The sequence below is a fragment of the Thermobia domestica genome, chromosome 1 (genome assembly GCF_964235325.1).
Source record: "Thermobia domestica chromosome 1, izTheDome1.hap1.1, whole genome shotgun sequence".
NCBI lineage: Eukaryota > Metazoa > Arthropoda > Insecta > Zygentoma > Lepismatidae > Thermobia > Thermobia domestica.
In genome coordinates, this window is record NC_137454.1 from 167069675 (window position 1) to 167088501 (window position 18827).

The 18827-nt window shown below is 37.4% G+C and overlaps 1 protein-coding gene across 4 annotated transcripts in view; it reads left to right on the top strand.

Annotated features, from left to right (window-relative positions):
* LOC145690817 (unextended protein-like) overlaps positions 1-18827 on the top strand; it is a 218879-nt gene that overhangs the window by 149438 nt on the left and 50614 nt on the right. For all 4 annotated transcript variants that reach the window (XR_014132287.1, XM_081766122.1, XM_081766131.1 and 1 more), the window contains exons 4-5: positions 9376-9547; positions 12713-12904. Coding sequence is in view for 3 of the 4 variants with exons in the window: in XM_081766122.1 (XP_081622248.1) it covers positions 9376-9547; positions 12713-12904 (364 nt within the window). In the remaining variant the exon portion in view is untranslated. The remainder of the gene's footprint in view (positions 1-9375; positions 9548-12712; positions 12905-18827) is intronic.

Sequence of the window (18827 nt, forward strand, 5' to 3'; positions counted from 1 at the left end):
ATTTGTCAAGAAATATTTATGAAACAGGCCGTTTATGAGAAAGTCGTCCACATAAAACTCACCCCCAGACACCCCAGACAAAATATTTACCTCCGTTTTCGAGAAAATCATCATCATAAAACTCATTCCTATCAATACACTACTGTTGCTGGCGTTTTGTTAGAAAAATGCGAATTATTTCATATCGAAACTTTTCAGAAAAGACATGAAATATGAGCAACAACACTAGAGTAGTTTCCGGGAAAAAGTTTTTTATAGCACAAACAGAACGAGGGATATATTATGCTCTTCTCCGAATTACAAAATACCACGGTCCATATTAAGGTATTATCGTTATTAGTTCCGAAACAGTTGATATCTTTCAGAAATGTTCAGACCCAGTACTATTTTGGAGGAAATCTATATGTGTTAAATTTAACCATAAATATTCATGCCTTTTTGTGAGGTAACATTCCACTTAAAATTTTCAGTGGCAGTGTGGGATGTGTTACAAGTGTTAATAAAGTACATGACCTTTCTCTTTCTACAACCACAAATTAACTTCAAATTAAGAGAGTCCTTTTTCAAGAGAACAAAAAATGTAATTTAAATATTTTAAGAGTGAAAATTAGCTTAATATAGTTTCCACCTAATTTACATAAGAAATAATTAATACTTGTGATAAATGCTGAGACACGCCATTTTTTTTGGAAGAGATCTACTTCCTATTAGATTCAATGCTAGAGGTTTATCCCCGTCAGTAAGGTGCTTCTTTAGCTTCCATGTGGTTAACGGGATGATCTACCTTTTCTCGACACAAAAATTTTTATATTGGACCTTATGGGGAGAACATGGCTACCGAATTTCCTCAGTTTCTAAGGAACTAGGTATCTCTAATGGGAAAGAAAATTTTGCAGCATTCTACAGAAGTTTATTAACAGGTTGAAATACTTAAATTGTATATTTGTCTGCTAGTTTAGCAGAAATAAATTATTAAAAAATAAATAAATTAGTTTCTTTTTATACAAATTATAATGTCTAACTTTGGAACCAATTATGGTAGAAAGATCAACTTTTTTTTGTTTTATTCCTTGAAAAGAAACGACTCTAATAGTTTTAATCACAGCCAAATCTGATACGTCAATTAAAAAATAGTATTTTAATATAAGTATTAAAGTCCACCTGTCAAAAAGTTTGACGAGGGTAAGGCATCTGCGCCCACCCTTTTCTTCTGTTTTTGTCCCGAGAGATATGAAGGGACCGTTTTCACAGCAGGTGTCAATTCGAATGTAAACATCCTGTTCTCACGTTCAATAGCCCAAGTTCGGCCACTTTCTCTTTCTTTTTTTTTTCTCTCTCTCTTTCGAGGAGGTGTTTCTACCCTGTAAGAAAATTATAGATATGTAGATAAAATGGTGATCAATTATTTCTGATAGCCAGATGATAGACAAGCATTCTAAAATGCCTTCGAATTCCAAAAATGTATCGACCATAACTTTACAATCTGGTTATTTTCAGGAGGCCAAAGTTATATTATTATTATTATTATTATTATTATTATTATTTGGAGTTAGAGTGCAAAGCCACGAAGATACAAATGGCTCCATTGGCTAAACATACACATAGCTGCCCCCTTTGTGCGTTAGAAAACATGCTATAACAAGCGCCCCTCGCAAAAATCTAATTCAACTCTTATTGACCTCGGTAGCGCTTACTAATAGCGTAAATGCTATAAACCAGGCATTTGCAAGTAGGAACAGGGATTGGCCGAATCACAGAAATCTTACTGTCGTCACGGGCTGTAAAAAGTAATATATTACATTTTCACAAGAAATAATTACCGGATAATTTAATAAAGGACAATTTCGCGGGCTGTATAAAAGATCTCGTCGTGTCAGATCTGGCCCGCGAACCGACGTTTGGATATGCCTGCGTAAACATTCAACAAAAATATTTCCCCCGTAGGACGCTTCTTTGTATTGAAGAGAAGGCTAGTTCCGAGAAATGCCCAAACAATAGTAAGGAATTTGAATGTCATGTTCTGACCACCAGAAGTAATAAACAATCGAAGGCAAATAAGAAATCGTGGATGCTTAGAAAGGCTATTTCAGTACCAGGATCGGAGAATAAAAGAAATCTATCCAGTGTTTTCTGCATATATATATATATGTTTGTATGTATGTAAGTGTGTGTCGTGGATGAATAGTTACGCTCATCCCTTATAATAAAGGAGTCCCTTGTTTGATTCTCGATGAAGACACAAGTGATTCGGATCCTACATTAAGCTGTAGGTCCCAGCCATAGGACGCCATCATTCTGAAAGTATGTTCTTTTCTGCGTATCCTGCTTCTTGTTTCAACTCTTTAGGATAAATCGAGACTAACTGACAGTGCGTAGTCTTAGCGGGGTAAGCGCGGAAAACGAAAAAGTCAAAGAAAACAAGGCTTTGCTCCCTTGTCCCCATATAACAATGCACAGTATGGACACCGTTCCAAATGGATCTTACAGGAGCTATCATGGCAACATTTTTGTATAAGACAATTGGTGTGTGTCGTCTGCATGGTTGTCTGGGGACAAAAAAGGGCAAACATGTTTTTCAATAAATAAATAAATAAAAGAAAACGTGCATTTTTCAATTCCCATATCCTCGTCCTAAGAAGGCGCTTAGCGAGATGAGCCTAAACTTTAAATGCTTTGAAAGTTTGTTCTTTTTTGCGTATCCTGCTTCTTGTTTCAACTCCCTAGGACAGTGATGATTTTAGGGGTGATTCTGGGGGGGGAGGAATTCTCCCAAGAGCTACGAAATTCACCCTCGGGTGCTTGAGATCTTCGCAGAAATTTCTGTGGAGCACGCAATTTTTAGTCGCTTTTCCCCCTGTGCGTGGTGCCTCCGGAGGAAATGATCTGAAATTAACACTGCTATAGGATAATTGGAGATTGGCTTACAGTGCTTAGTCTTAGCGAAGTAAGCACGAGAAACCAGAAATATCACAAAAAACAGGGCTTTTGCTCCGCTGTTCCCCCGTGAAAATGCACGGTTTACATACAATACAGGTTGGATCTAACAGGGCTATTTAGAGAACGTCTTATAGAGCATTTGGTGTGCAGTGTTGTCTGCGGACAAGGAATCAAAACCGTGTTTTTCATTAAAAAATTGAGTATTTTAAATTTCCCGCGTCCCCTCAGGAGACGCTTCTTCAATGAGACCGTATCCTGCCTCTTTCTCCCATTCTCTAGGCTCTAGGCCAATTAGGACTGACAGGCATTTGAATAAGTCCATTACTTGGTTGCCTAGTAATTAGCCATCATATTGGCTGCCATATTGGATTTAGACAAATGTTCTCTCATGTTACCATGTAAAATATGTCTTGTCGTGATGAAAGCTACCAGAAAAAGTAGGTTTCGTTTAGTCCTAAGGAAGTACGCTACATCCTAGAGTAATGCGTGCATATACGCATTTGTAACTTTGTACAGTTAATCGTTAGACAACAGTGTTGCCAGGTTGTAAGGTTTCTAAGTGGCAATAAACAATGCCATATTTAAATTCATCGGCCTCAGAAATCTATAGTTTGACACCAAAATTATCTTTCTAAGTGCCTTGGTTCACGATCTCTCTCTTTATATATATATATATATATATATATATATATATATAGAGAGAGAGAGAGAGAGAGAGAGAGATTTACGTAGGGCGGCGGCCATATTGGAAAATGACGGCTACCAGGAAAACACCTCAAATTTGAAATATATTCCCAAGACATTATTTTAAAAAGAACTTAGGGGACATTTTTTACGGACACCTATATATGAGGGCCAGGACTTTACATTGTCGGAATCCTGTGGGGGCACCCCTCTGCCCCCCTTCCCTTCGCCATTACTGTATGCTATAATATTTGTCCGGAAGGGAAAAAAATCCCAAAATAACAGCGTTTTCTTATATATACTGTTCTTCCCGCGCACTCTAGAATGCAATGCAATGCAATGAAATGAAATCTTTGAGTTTTACGTCCCACGGTTATACCGGTTAGGCTAAAGGAGACGGTGATTATGAGAAATGAATGAAATGGTGGAATGAAGAAAGTGGGAGGAAACGGGAGAACCCCGAGAAAACCCTCGCACACGGTGTTTGTCCACCACAAAGTTCACTTGGTGGGAGAAGGGTTTGAACCAGGGACCCTATGCATCAGAGGTGAACGCTCTACCACTGAGCCACCGCGGCCCGTACTCTAGAATGCATCTTGATGAAATTCCAGAGGTAACGGGGAAAAGAGGATACTTCACACCACATCGTCCAGTCTCTTAGTATGGAACCATTGAGGCAGACAAACTCTATAAAGCTAACAGTATTTGGCAGCTGACAAGTAATCTCACATGTCAGAAACTGGTCGAGAACCTGTTTCATTCAGACATCCATCCCCTTCCCCCTCCATTTCACCAACCCACGCCCTTTCCGCGGCCAAGCTTAGAGTGGGGCGTGACTTACCCTCGTCAAACTTTGACAGGTGGACTTTAATACTTATATTAAAATACTATTTTTTAATTGACGTATCAGATATGGTTGTGATTAAAACTATTAGAGTCGTTTCTTCTCAAGGAATAAAACAAAAAAAAGTTGATCTTTCTACCATAATTGGTTCCAAAGTTAGACATATTATAATTTGTATAAAAAGAAACTAATTTATTAATTTTTTAATAATTTATTTCTGCTAAACTAGCAGACAAATATACAATTTAAGTATTTCAACCCGTTAATAAACTTCTGTAGAATGCTGCAAAAATTTTCTTTCCCATTAGAGATACCTAGTTCCTTAGAAACTGAGGAAATTCGGTAGCCATGTTCTCCCCATAAGGTCCAATATAAAAATTTTTGTGTCGAGAAAAGGTAGATCATCCCGTTAAAGTGCAATTCTTAACACATTAAAACCAAAACCCGAACTGGAGAAAGGCAGCGGCGAATTACAAATATTAATGTTCGGATTTATTTCATATTTGTTAAAATATCCTTGTAAAACCAACTTTCAGAGTATAATAAATCCGAACTTTTTACCTGTAGCTGTTGTATTTTTGCCCACAAATACAGGGGTTGGACAAAAAAAATCTAAAACGTTTGCAAAATTGTGAAAATCAAACCTAGTATGGTGTGGGGCCTCCTTTTGCGTCCAAAACAGCTTGGATCCGACGTGGAATGGACGTATACAGCTCCTGAATCGTAATCTGTGGAATTTTGTACCATTGTTCCTCCAAAACATGCTCCAGTTCCTTAAGGGATGCTGGTCGAGAGTAATGAGACCGAACACGGACTTCTACTCAGACCACAATCGCTCAATGATGTTCAGATCTGGTGATTGTGGGACCCAGGGGAAGTGTGATAGCTCCTGGTTATGCTCCTCAAACCACGATTTCACTGTTTTTGCAGCGTGACAGGGTGCCAAATCATCTTGGTAGATGCCATCACCATCAGGGAACAATATTTGGACCATGGGTAGAACCTGGTCTCCCAAAATGGCCTCATACGCCTTAGCATTCATCATTCCATGCAGGGCTATGATGGGACCTGCGGAAAACCACGGTATCACTGCCCATACTGTAACGGAACCACCCCCATGCTTTACAGTTGGGAGCAGACAGTCTGTATCATAGGCCTGCGACGTAACATACGTAAACACGACCGGTTGTTGGAAACAAGGTGAATGTCGATTCATCGGACCACATTACGTGTTTCCATCGCTCATGAGGCCACGCCTTGTGGTCCTTGCACCACTGGATACGCTTCTTCGCACTTACTGCTGTGACCAGGGGTTTGGCGATAGCGGCTCTGCCATGAATTTTCATTTTATGAAGTTCCCGTCGCACTGTTTTCGATGAAACCGGGTTCTGTAGGCCGGAATTGAGTTGAGTTGATTTTAGTTTAGCGTCCCTTTCAGCAGCGAGGCTGTATGGGACGTGGACCTACTGATTAACGTGGAATCCAAACCACATGAGCTCCCGCCGGGAATCGAACCCGGGTCTCTCACGCCAAAGGCGCGTACGCTAACCGCTTAGTCACGAGGGAGCTCTAGGCCGGAATTGAGTTCAGACGTAATTTTCATTGCAGTGGTCTTTTCAGCTGCTAGAATCCGTTTTAATGCCCTCCGGTCCCTATCTGACAGGATTGTCTTTCGACCATTGTTGTGCTTTGCAGACGTCGTTTGCCCATGAATTGTGTATGCCCTCGTGACATTGGACACAGTGCCTTTCGATATCCCCACAATGTTCGCCAGTGTTGCCACTGAAGCTCCAACCAGACGAGCACGAACGATCATGCCTCTTTGGATGTCTGTCAGGTCCCCCATTTTACCGCACCACTTTCACACCACGACACTCACAGGCGAACGGGTTACTGCTGACGGAAGAGAAAGGTCCGCAAGACACATTGAAAACAAAAACGATCGGCAACCGCAATACGCGTTGTACAGTGGAGGGCCAAACTTACGTGTCCTGTATGAAGTGTTTTTAGATTTTTTTGTCTACCTCCTGTAAATTTAAAATAAAATACAATTTCCCCAAAAATCATGGGTTTCTAAACTTAACTACTGAATAAGCACCTAGATGTCAGTGTTAAATCATTCAAAGCGCGAATTCTCAGAGAAAACTTGCTCAGTTATCAAGGCACTACTAATAGTGTTGAAAAAGTAGCATTACTTTTTACACGATGTCACAAGAACATCATCACGGGAATTATATCGTAAATTGATGAATTTCCATGCACCACATCCTCAGCTAACGTATTCATGTACACTTTTTCCTGTTTTAATACCACCCATCAGCCTCTATTGCACTCTCCCTTTTTTCCTGCCACCATACTTTCAAGCACATCACTCAAGATAGCAATTCGTTCTCAGCCAATTTCTAAACCAGTTTCTCTTCATCTTTATAATTACATTTAAAATTGTTCTGTTCGATCCAGGCAGTTAGCGCCATTCTTCTCCACACTCACATTTTGAAAAATCTCTAATCTCGTTTCATAACTTTTACATAATGTACGTCCCTGCTGCATAGAGTACAATGCTCTACACGTGACATATCGTCCAGCATTATCCTGGAATAACCTCTTGTCCTCCAGGTTGGGGTTGTGTTTTGTTAGACTGATCCTTCATTACGGAAAAGCTGCATTTTGCAGCATCGGATTGAGCCTGTAAAAAATAGAGGCTCAGATTTGGAGGTTTTTTTTTTTTTTTTTTTGTGCATCTCTTTGTTTGTCTGTTTTATTTTGTTTGTCTTGTTTGACTTATAATTATGATACAGTTGTGAATACGTTTCGCAATGATGTTCGGATCCGTAGTCGGCTGACTACGAACGGAAACTCTCAACACCCAGTCGTACTGGAAAGTGATGCCCAGTAGGCTGAGAGTGCGCCTAGTGAAAGTCCAATATGATGAGGCCTGACTCCTCATCTTAGACGGTGGAACAGTGGCATCCTCAATCAGTACTTATCAGTCAGGGATGCAAATGGCCCTGCCTCATTGCAGTTTTTCGTCCTCTTGCTTTGAGCCAAGACTCGCTGCAGACTTTAATTGCCTCTCTCCACCGAGTTATAGATTTGACTGATTTAATTCTCATATTCTCCACACCAGTCGGTGCAGGGATGCCAGACTTTTAAACAGCTATACATTTACCTCCTCGATAGATAGTGTACAAATATTCTGCCAGGTCGCCATTAGCGACTAGAAATTTGTAGCTGGCGACCAGTGTTCAGTAGGAATAAAACACGATTTCCATCAATTGCCTTTCACTTAAGGACTTTGATCCGAAAACTGTAATCGACAACTGGTACTTCAGTGCAGAGAGAGAGCGTTACACAAACGTGAAGTCTTAAGGTAAGATATTTTTTAACATGATTATGAATTGTCCAATTCAAAATTGATTATCCTGAATTTAATTGTCTGGTTTTGAAATGTTGTTCCCTGGTGTAATCTCTTTCTTTGTCAAACCAAAGGCTATGGGGAGTGGGGGGTGCTCTCATAACTTGTACGTGAGAGATATTGGCGACCATCATTTTTGGATTGGCAAGTGCATCTGACTTCGAAATTTTGCGCCCTGGTTGCGAAATTTTGCCGATAATTTTGGTTCAAATCATGAATTGAATATCTTGTGGAATATAAATGGTCTTATGTTTGCAAAGCTCTTCCTGTAACTGGTTCTCGTTTTGCTCACGCGCACATTTTCCTACATATATATGTACTCGTAATTTTATAATATGAAAACTCTTTGAAGTTTAGAGTTTAAAAAATATATTCATTTTAAACCTTTTAAAACGGTAAATAGTTTTACAGAACAATATTGGATTGCATATTTTGGATTATACTGTAATGTATATAAGCGTTTTTTTTTTTTTTTTTTTTAATTAACTTCCAGACATGGAGCTGTTAGTTATTGCTCTTTGCTTTCATGTAATCAGAGTTAAGGAGAAAGTGAGCATTGTGATGGACAGACACCATGTGCACATGTATTCTCGAGCTTCTCCCGTTTCCTTTCCTTTTCTACTTCATTATCACCCATCTCATTATCATTGTCTCATTAGCCTCGGTGCATAATTTTGGCGTGGGACGTTAAATAGAAGGAAGTCACGGAGAGTTGATGACTCGTTTTGTTCCTTCTGTGTCATTATCCATTTGCATGACCATCGCTCCCGAAAAGTAGAAGTGCGCGTCGTTAAACATATGGTTTCATGAAATAAAAGTAAACATTTAGTTTAACTTTGACTATTACGCCCTGTAGGCTAGAAGAGGCGGGTGATAAATGCAAATGATATATATGTAGCGCGTCCACAATGAGTTGGTGCCTGAGACTTTGGAAGAACTGAAATGTATAAGTTAATACAATACTGCATACATAAGTTGATCTATTTGCAACAGCTTATATACGAATGAATAATATGTATTTGACTGTGTAATACTTTATTACGCAATTTAACTCGAGTTCCAAATTCTGCCAGCAGTTAAGTCACACTGGTTGAGTTACAGAAAAATCGATAGAATGAGAAGAATAGGAGGAAACGAGAAAACTCGGAGACCCTTTGCACTAGATATAAGCTTTGTATTACTAAGACATTTGCCATTATATCCAAGTCTCGGATGTCATCATACACACTATTATAACTAACACACCGATGAGATTATTGTACGAAAATTTCATTAATAAAACGTAAAACTTCATAGAACGAAGTCACAAGACTGGGTCAAAAGTCACAAGATACAAATATACGTCTAGATCGACGACAGGAGTCTACGCTATTCGCCGTTTATTTAGATTGGAAATGTAAATTTATTTAGCTTTTCTGAGAGCTTACTTTTCTTATTTGATAAGTATGGCCTTGGATTTTCTTTTTAACTCTATAGTTTGTATTTTACTTTTCAGTTAACAACTGAGTACAATGATCTTGAGAAGGAAGAAGTGAACATAATCGCAGGTGCTTTGGAACTGAAGAAAAAAACCGTGGCGGATGTTATGACAAAGTTAGAAGATGCTTTTATGTTATGCTATGATTCTGTACTGGATTTTGAAACTGTATCGGAGATTATGAAACAAGGTGTGCCAGCATCTCCTAATTTTTCTTTGTTGGATTTTTTTTACCAAGCTTTTTTTTTTGGATTCTTTTTTTTTAGTGATGGGGTGTAACTTTTTTCGTAATAGAATTTAGGAAAATAGAGAATTTCGTTTCTGATACTTAAATAATAATAATAATGAAAAAATATTAAATTTAAGTAACGCACTAAATTTATGCCCACAACTTGCTTTTACGAATGAATCTTCAGAATTAGTGGATCAGCTTGATCAAGATGTTTGACAAATCTCAGAAAATTACTCTCTCTCTCTATATATATATACCAAAAAGAAAATGTCCAAATTCGTCTGTTTGTTCTAATGTAGGATGAGAAGTATGTATTTTTGCTGAGTACTGTACATAAATTATTTTGTTGCTTATTAGTGTATTGTTTAGTCTATTTTGTTTCGTGATTTAATTGGTCTTTGTTTTTGTGCGATCTGTTTTAATTGTGAAGCACGGAATAGTCATTATTATCCACTTAGTTACATTGCGAATCATTATCCATTACATACATCGCTTTAGAACGATCGATTTAAAAATTAGGGTTTATATAGTGTTCTGAACATTATAAATCTTAAGTAAAAAACTAATCGCTACACAAACAAGATATTAGTTTTGTAATAAAATTGGTTTGCTTTATTCAGAGATTAGTTTATTTAATTTTAGTATATAATAATCAAAGGTGGTATAATGGAGAACATTACAAGATAATATTTAATGAAACTTAGTTAGTATTCTTATTGTGTATTAATTTATGACATTGGTCGTAAAACGAAAATTCAAGTCATTGCTTACTAATCTTTGTCAATACGATATGCTTATATGACTTAAAAGTATTCACACCTTGTTTAAATTGAAAATTAGGATAGTTGTAAATGCAATAAACATATGTATATTCAGTATTTTATGTGCTGTTTTTAAAGAAATGTAAATATGTAAGCTTAGGAAGCAATTTTATTCTTGTTAAGCCTGACTCAGTAATTTTGTTCTTGCCTAAATATGTGTAATGTTTAACATGTGGTCCATTTGTTGCTTTTGTGATTACTGCTTTATTGGAGTAATTTCCTTAGAAATCATGGGTAAGCAAAGCAGGCAGAACTTGAGAAAACAGATATGTTGAGCCCATGTCGTAAAATAGAGAAATTATTCATTTGGATGCGCACAGTAAATTGTTACACATACATGCAAAATCATTACGTGACTCAGATTATGAGTGCTCACTTTATTTGCACTGTAGAATTCAGTGTGACAACACATATAATATTTGACCGAGAAATGAGCAGGAACTTGCTGTCTGTTGTTGAGCAACCAAATTAGTTGAAATCGTTGCAAAAGTTCTCTCTCTCACTGTTTGCTTTTGTTCAAAAAATGCATGTAGGCCTACCCAAAATCCTATTTCTACTCCAAATGATGAAGCATGTAATTTTGAAATCGTTCAACGTGTTGCAAAAATGGGAAGAAAAAGGTGTTCTTAACATTTTTAAATTAACTTTACGAATTGATTTAGCAATTGACATAATAATGGTATCGGTAGTTTCTTTATATGCTTGTTGAATGTTTCCATTGCTTGGTCCTATATGGCTGTGGTTGAGTTTTGCTAAGTTTCCGCAACTCCTCTTCGTATTTTTATTTTTTCCGGAGATTTTTTTTCTGTTCTTTTTATTTCTTCATTAATTTTCATAAGCGTTCACATGTGTTTATGATTTGTTTGCTTCGACCTCCAGTGTATAGTTTCGAGACGTTAGAATTCTAACTTTTGTCTCAATAAATTGCTGAATAGACCCGAACAAAAATAATTGCCAATTTTTAAATATATATATATATATATATATATATATATATATATATATATATATATATATATATATATATTCCATATTAAATGTAGGGGATACGGTGGCTTAGTGGTTGAGCGCTTATCTTTGGTGCAGGTGCTTCGTTCGATCCCAGTACAAGTGAGTTTGTGGTAGACAGCATAATGTCCATGGGTTTTCTTAATATTCTCCCGTTTCCTCCCACATTCTCATCCCATCAATTCTTTCATAATCGTTTATTTTCATTAATCATTCGTCTCATGTAGACTAAACTGCAATTGTAGGTCGTGAAACTTAAAATTTCATTTCAGTATTGATTGTATACATATTTTATAAACCAAATCTTCACATTTGTCTTTCTTTAAAACTATCCTTATAATGTGCGGTATATCGGGACTTCTTATGTAGTTTAATTTGACTGGACACCTTCTAAAATAGAAATTTGAATATACTTTAGATTGGTTGATTGGGGTTTAAGGTCGCTTTTCAACGCCAAAGCTGTATCAGACGGGACTTCCTGTTGTATAAGTAAAATTAGAATAATGGATTCTTCAAATATTCGATCAATTGTTCGAATAACGAATATTCGAATAATTTTAACAACGCTAATTCGAACGGCCACTTGGGTTTATATCCGATGCAAGTACCTCCACCGAAGATCGAGCCCGGGACCACATATACAGAAAAGCACGTTCATTATCTTGAGAATGAAGAAAGTGTGAAGACTTCATCTAGGCGTAAAGAAAGGGGGAAAAAAAGAGAGAGAGAGAGAAGCATGCAGTAGAATGAAAGTTTTTCCAGTATCGTAGTGCCTGCTCAAATACGTAATAATAATAATAATCTTTAAGAAACCAAAAATTGTAGGTCAAACTATTTGAAACCGTGTGAAAATGAGAGTATTGAAATGCAGACTCCTTTGATTGATCTTCTACATATCTATGACACATTTACGTTTTATTGAATTATAAATATACTTGTGACGACAATAGTAGATAAGGTTTGGCGATAAGCTGATCTCTTATAAATAACAATAGAAGCTAACAGCTGCGTCAATGAGACTTCATTAATGATAATCTCTTACACAACCAGCTGATCTCTTCGTCTCTTGGTAGCATTGACAATGACATAAACGAAGATGTATATGGTTTAGGTTCATAATATGAAATATATTTAAACCAAATTGTGTGTTTATTGATTGACTCAAAATATCATGATATTATATATTTATAACTTTTATCCTGTCCGTCATACGCAGAAGAGAGAATTTCTTAATTTTTTTTAGTAAGATATATATGTGATGCATTTGACATTTTTTTCTTTCTTCCATTGTCAGGTTATTCTCGTGTACCTGTCTATGAAGGTCAGCGATGCAACATCATTGCTCTTTTGTACATAAAAGATTTGGCATTTGTGGATCCAGATGATAACACACCTTTAAAAACTCTTTGCCAATTCTACCAAAATCCTTGCAACTTTGTATTTGAAGACACAACCCTGGATATTATGTTCAAAGAATTTAAAGAAGGTATTGACTTTATTTTATTCCATATGCTTATGGATAAACTAAGAAAATTGTATGATAAGACTAGGAATGTTGAAGGTAGTAGATAATAATTGAAGGATTGAAAGATATATGAACGCTTAGAAATACTAAATCAGGATGCCAATCTTTAGGTTTAACACCTTGAACTCTTCATCAGTTTTGTGACGGTAATGATATGTCAAATCAAGCTAAATAGTCCGGAAATATGTTAAAATACTGCAATCCTTAATTTAAAAATATTGGTTATGACCTAAGATAGTGTGCTTACTTTCAAGGCAGTAGAAGAAAAACCTAACTGAATTAAACTCCGTAAAGCTACGACTTATTAAGGACCATAGATCATGTTGCCTGCCAGATGGCGTATTTTTTTCTCTATTGAGTATATACATACTTTTGATGGTGAATTGGTTTTCAGTTTGTCCCGTTTTTTTCATCCATACGTAGAATTGTACCGTTCAGTAGTGTTCCTTCTTGTCCAGGATTCGAAGATTTGGTGAGGATTGTAACTGTTTTAAACATGATTGGGCAGTTAACCGATTAATTGGATATAGCTAAATAAATTCTTCTTCCCTATGACAGGAGAGATGCAGTGCTTTTTTAAACAAAAATACAGAGGTTGTTCAGCCTACGTTTGGCCGATTTCGTTCCTTCCCCCTCCCGGGCAGAATGGATTCATCTGACCTGGCTCGTGGCATCCTACAGTGTTGTGCAGTGGCTTCCTGGGAACGGAGTTGTTTTTCCACGCGGACAAAACAGGACCATTGTTGTGAGTGTTGTGTTAAATTTGTTTCCAAGTGTGTAGGTTTCCGCTCTGTGACCAAAATGCCGCCCAAACTAAGCCGGTTTTGGGAAGGCTATGTTGCGGCTCTTTATGACGCCCACTTTAGTGTTTCTGTCATTAGAAAACAGTGCAAGAAGAATGGTTGCAACATCAGTTTAAGTGGAATAAAAATGTTATTAAAAAGTACAAGGGCAACGAAGCTCCACCATTTGGATCACCAACGAAGTTGCCTAGGAAGCGGGAATGCACCAAGGCCACCTCCACCATGCAGAGGAAACTTCGCAAAATGGCAATGCAAGAAAATCCGCCAATACAAAGGTGTATGGCTAATCGTCTTAACGTCTCTTTGAGGACTGTGAGGCGGACGTTACGCCATCAATTCAAGGTGGAAAAAGTCATGAAAGCTCGCGGCCATCTCCTCACGGATGACCACCAAAAGAAACGAAAGTGTAACGCCCGAACGGCATCTGACAAAACAAAAGTGGATGTACGTCGTAACGCTCGATGAAGCATGGATTTACCTTTCCGACTACGGCAAACCGAGAAAAGGCTCCAAGAACTTCAGAAGGTTGGTCCGTGTCTGTAAAGAATCCTTCCCAAAAGGGTTCATGGTCGTTACTGACTACTGTTACCGAGGTAAACTGAAGATTCGTAGGGTGGGGAAGAACTGCAAAATAAATTCACAGTATTTTCAGGAGCAGATCATGCTGCCGGTCTACGAGCATGAGATTCCAACAATGTACGGAAATGACGCTAATTTGGTGCGCATTCACATGGGCAAGGCCTCATTACATACCTCACGATCGTCCCTCGCATTCCACAGGGAGATGGAGGAGGCAAGTGGTATACAGGTGATACCTTTCAATGAGGTACCTGTTAAATCTCCAGATGCAAGTCCTATGTACTATTGTGGATTTGGATTGCTGAAGCGGGCTTTGGGAAAACGGCGTGTGACAACTGTGGAAGGACTTTGGAAAGCTGTGCAAAGGGAATGGGACAAGATTCCTCTCCCAGTTCTTCAGAGAAGCCTATTACAGTGGAAATTACGCTGTCGGGCTATTGTTAGGAACCAAGGGAAGGGAAACACATCAAACACTTACGGACCTGGCGCCATGGATTTTTCTAAATTTTTAGGTAAGTCGAAATTGGCCAAATGTAGACTGAACAACCTCTGTAAACAAAATATACCAATTAAAATAAATGTAATAGTTATAATCGAGTTCTAGATTAAGAAAGAGGTACGTGTTTAATCTCTTGAGTCTCTATTGGTTTCTTCTAAGTCGCTTTAGAAAATCGACTGACATGTATTGCTGTTCACTTGTTATGAAAGACGCAAAACATATAGGACTGTAACTAGTACCAGATATTGATCAAAAATAGCCGAAGGTGTTAATAAAACTAGACATACCGAAGTCGATCTTTTATAGACATATTCATTCCTTTAATACAAAAGTGAGCTAACTTCAAAATTTCTTTTATTGACATGATGTTAAAAATGATCCTACAGGCTTGAAGAGTTTTGTGTACAAGCATTGCAAGTGGAGGTACACGTTCTCCTTCCAAGAAGCGCAGAAGTGCCAATCTTTAATTTGCTCTGTTGAAAAGTCAATTTTAAATTGTGTCACTTTTTTATTACAAGAACGAATGCTGAAGGGTATCTTACTATGCTTCATAACTTATCTGTAAGCCTTATGCTCATAATATAACAATTTGGTTCAATCACTCAGTAATATTACTCTTCGAGCGAAGTTTTCTGTACTGTTGAGCTCTAAAAATACGTTTTGAAGCTGAAAAAAATTCACAATTTATATGAAGACACTCATATGAATCCACATATTTTGAGGTTTGGGTAACAGTATTACAATACTGTGATATAGAAACTTAACCTGGAAGGCTACGGTGGCTCATTGGTAAAGCACTTAACTCTGGTATGAGAAGTCCTGCTTCGATCCTAGGCCATGTAATTTTGTGGTAGACAGGATTATGTTCATGGATTTTCTCGGTTTCTTCAGTTTCCTTTGTTTTCATTCCATCAAATATCCCATAATCATACACTTCTATTAATTATTCCCTCCTAGTATAAAAAACGTAACTGTACGATATTAAAATAATTATTTTAGTTTTGCTTACTAGTAATATGTACTTGTTTCTTTCATAACCTCTCAGATAAAATAGACAGTAAAGTAGATTCCAATAATCTGAATAATAATATGTAATCGTATTCAGACAGTTAGGTGACATGCCTTGTATTCTTGTAAAAATACACATGGCGTTTTTCGTGTCCTGCTAATTTGTATGAGCAATACATTTAAAATTCGCATGGTACGATATTCCTCTAAAAGCAGTTAAAGCTAGGGAAAGTGTTCAATAGTTTTTATTTAATTCCTTGTTAGTTCCTATAGTTGTGATGGTTTCGGAATTAAGTAGTTCCAGAACTTCTCGTGTGTACACCAACGAACACAGCAACATTTTCCGTTAAGATATGGCTGATGCTGTTTCATATCCTATAATTAATCTTGATTAAAGAATTATAATTATTTTTTAAAAAATTAGTGAAAAATTGTTCGTTTCTAACTCGTGAAATTACAAAAAAAAAAAAAAAATGCCATTTTTTTGTGTTCAAAAATATGAAAAAGTTCTTGAAACTTAGTGGAGATGTTTTTGAATGGCATATATGAACAATTAACCACCTTGCTTCGTTGTGGGAAGGTTTCGGTTTTGAATCCTTCAGAATATCATCCTGACGGGAGTTTTCCAGACTTTTCTTCTCAAACGTGCTAGGTGAGTGGAAGTTGGTTATAGTCTTTGCCTGTATTTTCTTTTGGAAAATTCGTTGACATCTTCCATTCTACTGTTTCTATGGTTCAAACCCTGCTCCCGCCAAGTGAACTTTGTGGTGGACAAACACCGTGTGCGTGGGTTTCCTCGGGGTTCTCCCATTTCCTCCCACTTTCTTCATTTCATTCATTCATCATCATCAGCGTCTCCTTTAGCATAGCCGGCATAACCGTGGGACGTAAAATAAAAAAAATCATTTTTTTCTACTCTTTCTATTGTAAACTAGCATTGTATATGCTATACCTTTAGTTTTAATGGTAAATAAAATAATAATTGTATGAGACGCTATTTTCAGTAAGTAATTCTGCAATTTCTTTTTCCTATTTTTATAAAATAACAGTATTTTGTGGAAATCTGTTTCAGAAGTCACTCTACTGTGAAAATCTGTTTCAGAAGTTACTTCTCTGCAGACACCTACTTGAAAAGAGAAAGTACTTTAATTACTGAAAACAACAGCTGAAAAATCTTTCGAACATTCTTATCAGTGTTGCAACATTTTCTGAAGTTACTCTTAATGGAAGAGTCTTCTTTATCGTTGTTTTATTTTCGTAGAATGTTCTAAGATTCTGTCTGTACTCAGTAGAAAACCGAGCCAAATGGATCTGTTCCAGCATGATTCCTGAAGTAACCTGTGACCTAGTATCGAAGATATTTAAATCTATTAACCTCTGATCTTACCCTCTGACTCTTGGAAGGAAAATTTATTCTTCTTCAATATTTCAGTCCAGCATTACTAATAAGATTCAGCTGATTATAGAATTCGTCACATATATATTCAATTCATCTTGTTGCCTTCCCCACTCTCTCTCCCCTCTTTCCGTCTTGGTATGTAACTTCAGCAGTGCATTCTTTTTCTTAACGCATGGACTTTAATATGGTTTTGTTTACAAGAAAATCGTGTGTTAAAAATTATTTATTTCTCACATTAAGCAGAATGTGTTGATACAAGGATTACAGAGAAATGGGATAAGAAAGATTGAATAGAACTCATTGACTCACATTTAATTGTAAAATTCACTAAACACACTTCTTAAATTCTTTTAGTTTATATACACTAATGGAAACGCATTCAAGTACGCTCAGCACAAGTTCACGAATATGGGTCAAATTTGTCACGCAAGAGGAAAATAATTATAAATGTAGTGATCCCAACATAGTGCCCGTGAGACATCTCGCTTGAGTGTTCAAAAAAGTACTCGCCACATTTCACCCGCCATTTCTGATGAGCTGCGGCCGTTTGGCCTAAGTTTTGGACCGGCTTCGCTTGATGCATCCCGTCCGTAGTTCCTCAATGGTGGGCGTTTGGTCCACGTGCACGTTGTACACTTACAAGTAGCCCGCTCAACCTTGAATCGCAATTGCGATGTAACTCTTATTCTCTAAGGGAGTTGAATACGTCCACTGTGCGGCCGAACCGAAGTCCTGAGTTCCTTCCAGTTGCCTACTGAGGACAGTAGGTGAATATCTGTCTGATTATGATATCTCGCCCTCGCTGTAGATTTTTCCGCCGTTGGACAATGGTCGTTAATGTAGCCTGCTGGGCGGTTCCGCACATTCTTAATATGTCTTAAGTACGAAGTCTTAGCAGGCCGGGGTAGAAGGCATATCCCTGTATTATCATGCTGGAAGTTGGGATACAGAAAAGTGCCCAGGTAATTTGGAGGACAGAGTTGACAACGTCACGAATCAACGATGCAGTAGAAATAGGTAGAATGCGGTAGAATGCACTACTGCAAAGGAAGGCCAGAAGCGAGTATATAGGTTATTGCTCCATAGTAGAATGCCAAGTGTGCGCCTCGTATGGCGGGTGCATTTGGCCTGTTGCAACCTTACGATATTACCATGATTGAAGTCACTTAGGTGCACAATCGCGTTGTCCTCCCATTGCACACACAACTACACTTGTCATTTTGTTCTACGATGTTCAAACTACTAGCCAGCAGCATTTTCTCTACAGATGCAAGTTCTGTGATGTGAATTTCATTCGAATCTAACGATGTATATTGGGTGTTTTTGTATGTGTTCCCACAAATATCTGTACACCACGTAGGTATCAAAATAATGGAAACACTTTTACAAAATATTCTGATTGAGATAACTGGTGAATCGTTTCCAGAAGAATAGTAAACCATTCTTCATGCACTTGCATCAGTGATGAAGGATGCATTGGAGTCGCTGGTCTAAAACTGATGATAGATGTTCAATAATATTCCGCTTAATTTCTATGTAGATCTCAGCATTATAGAGCAACTGTGGTTGGTTGAATTGAAGTTTTACGTTCCTTTC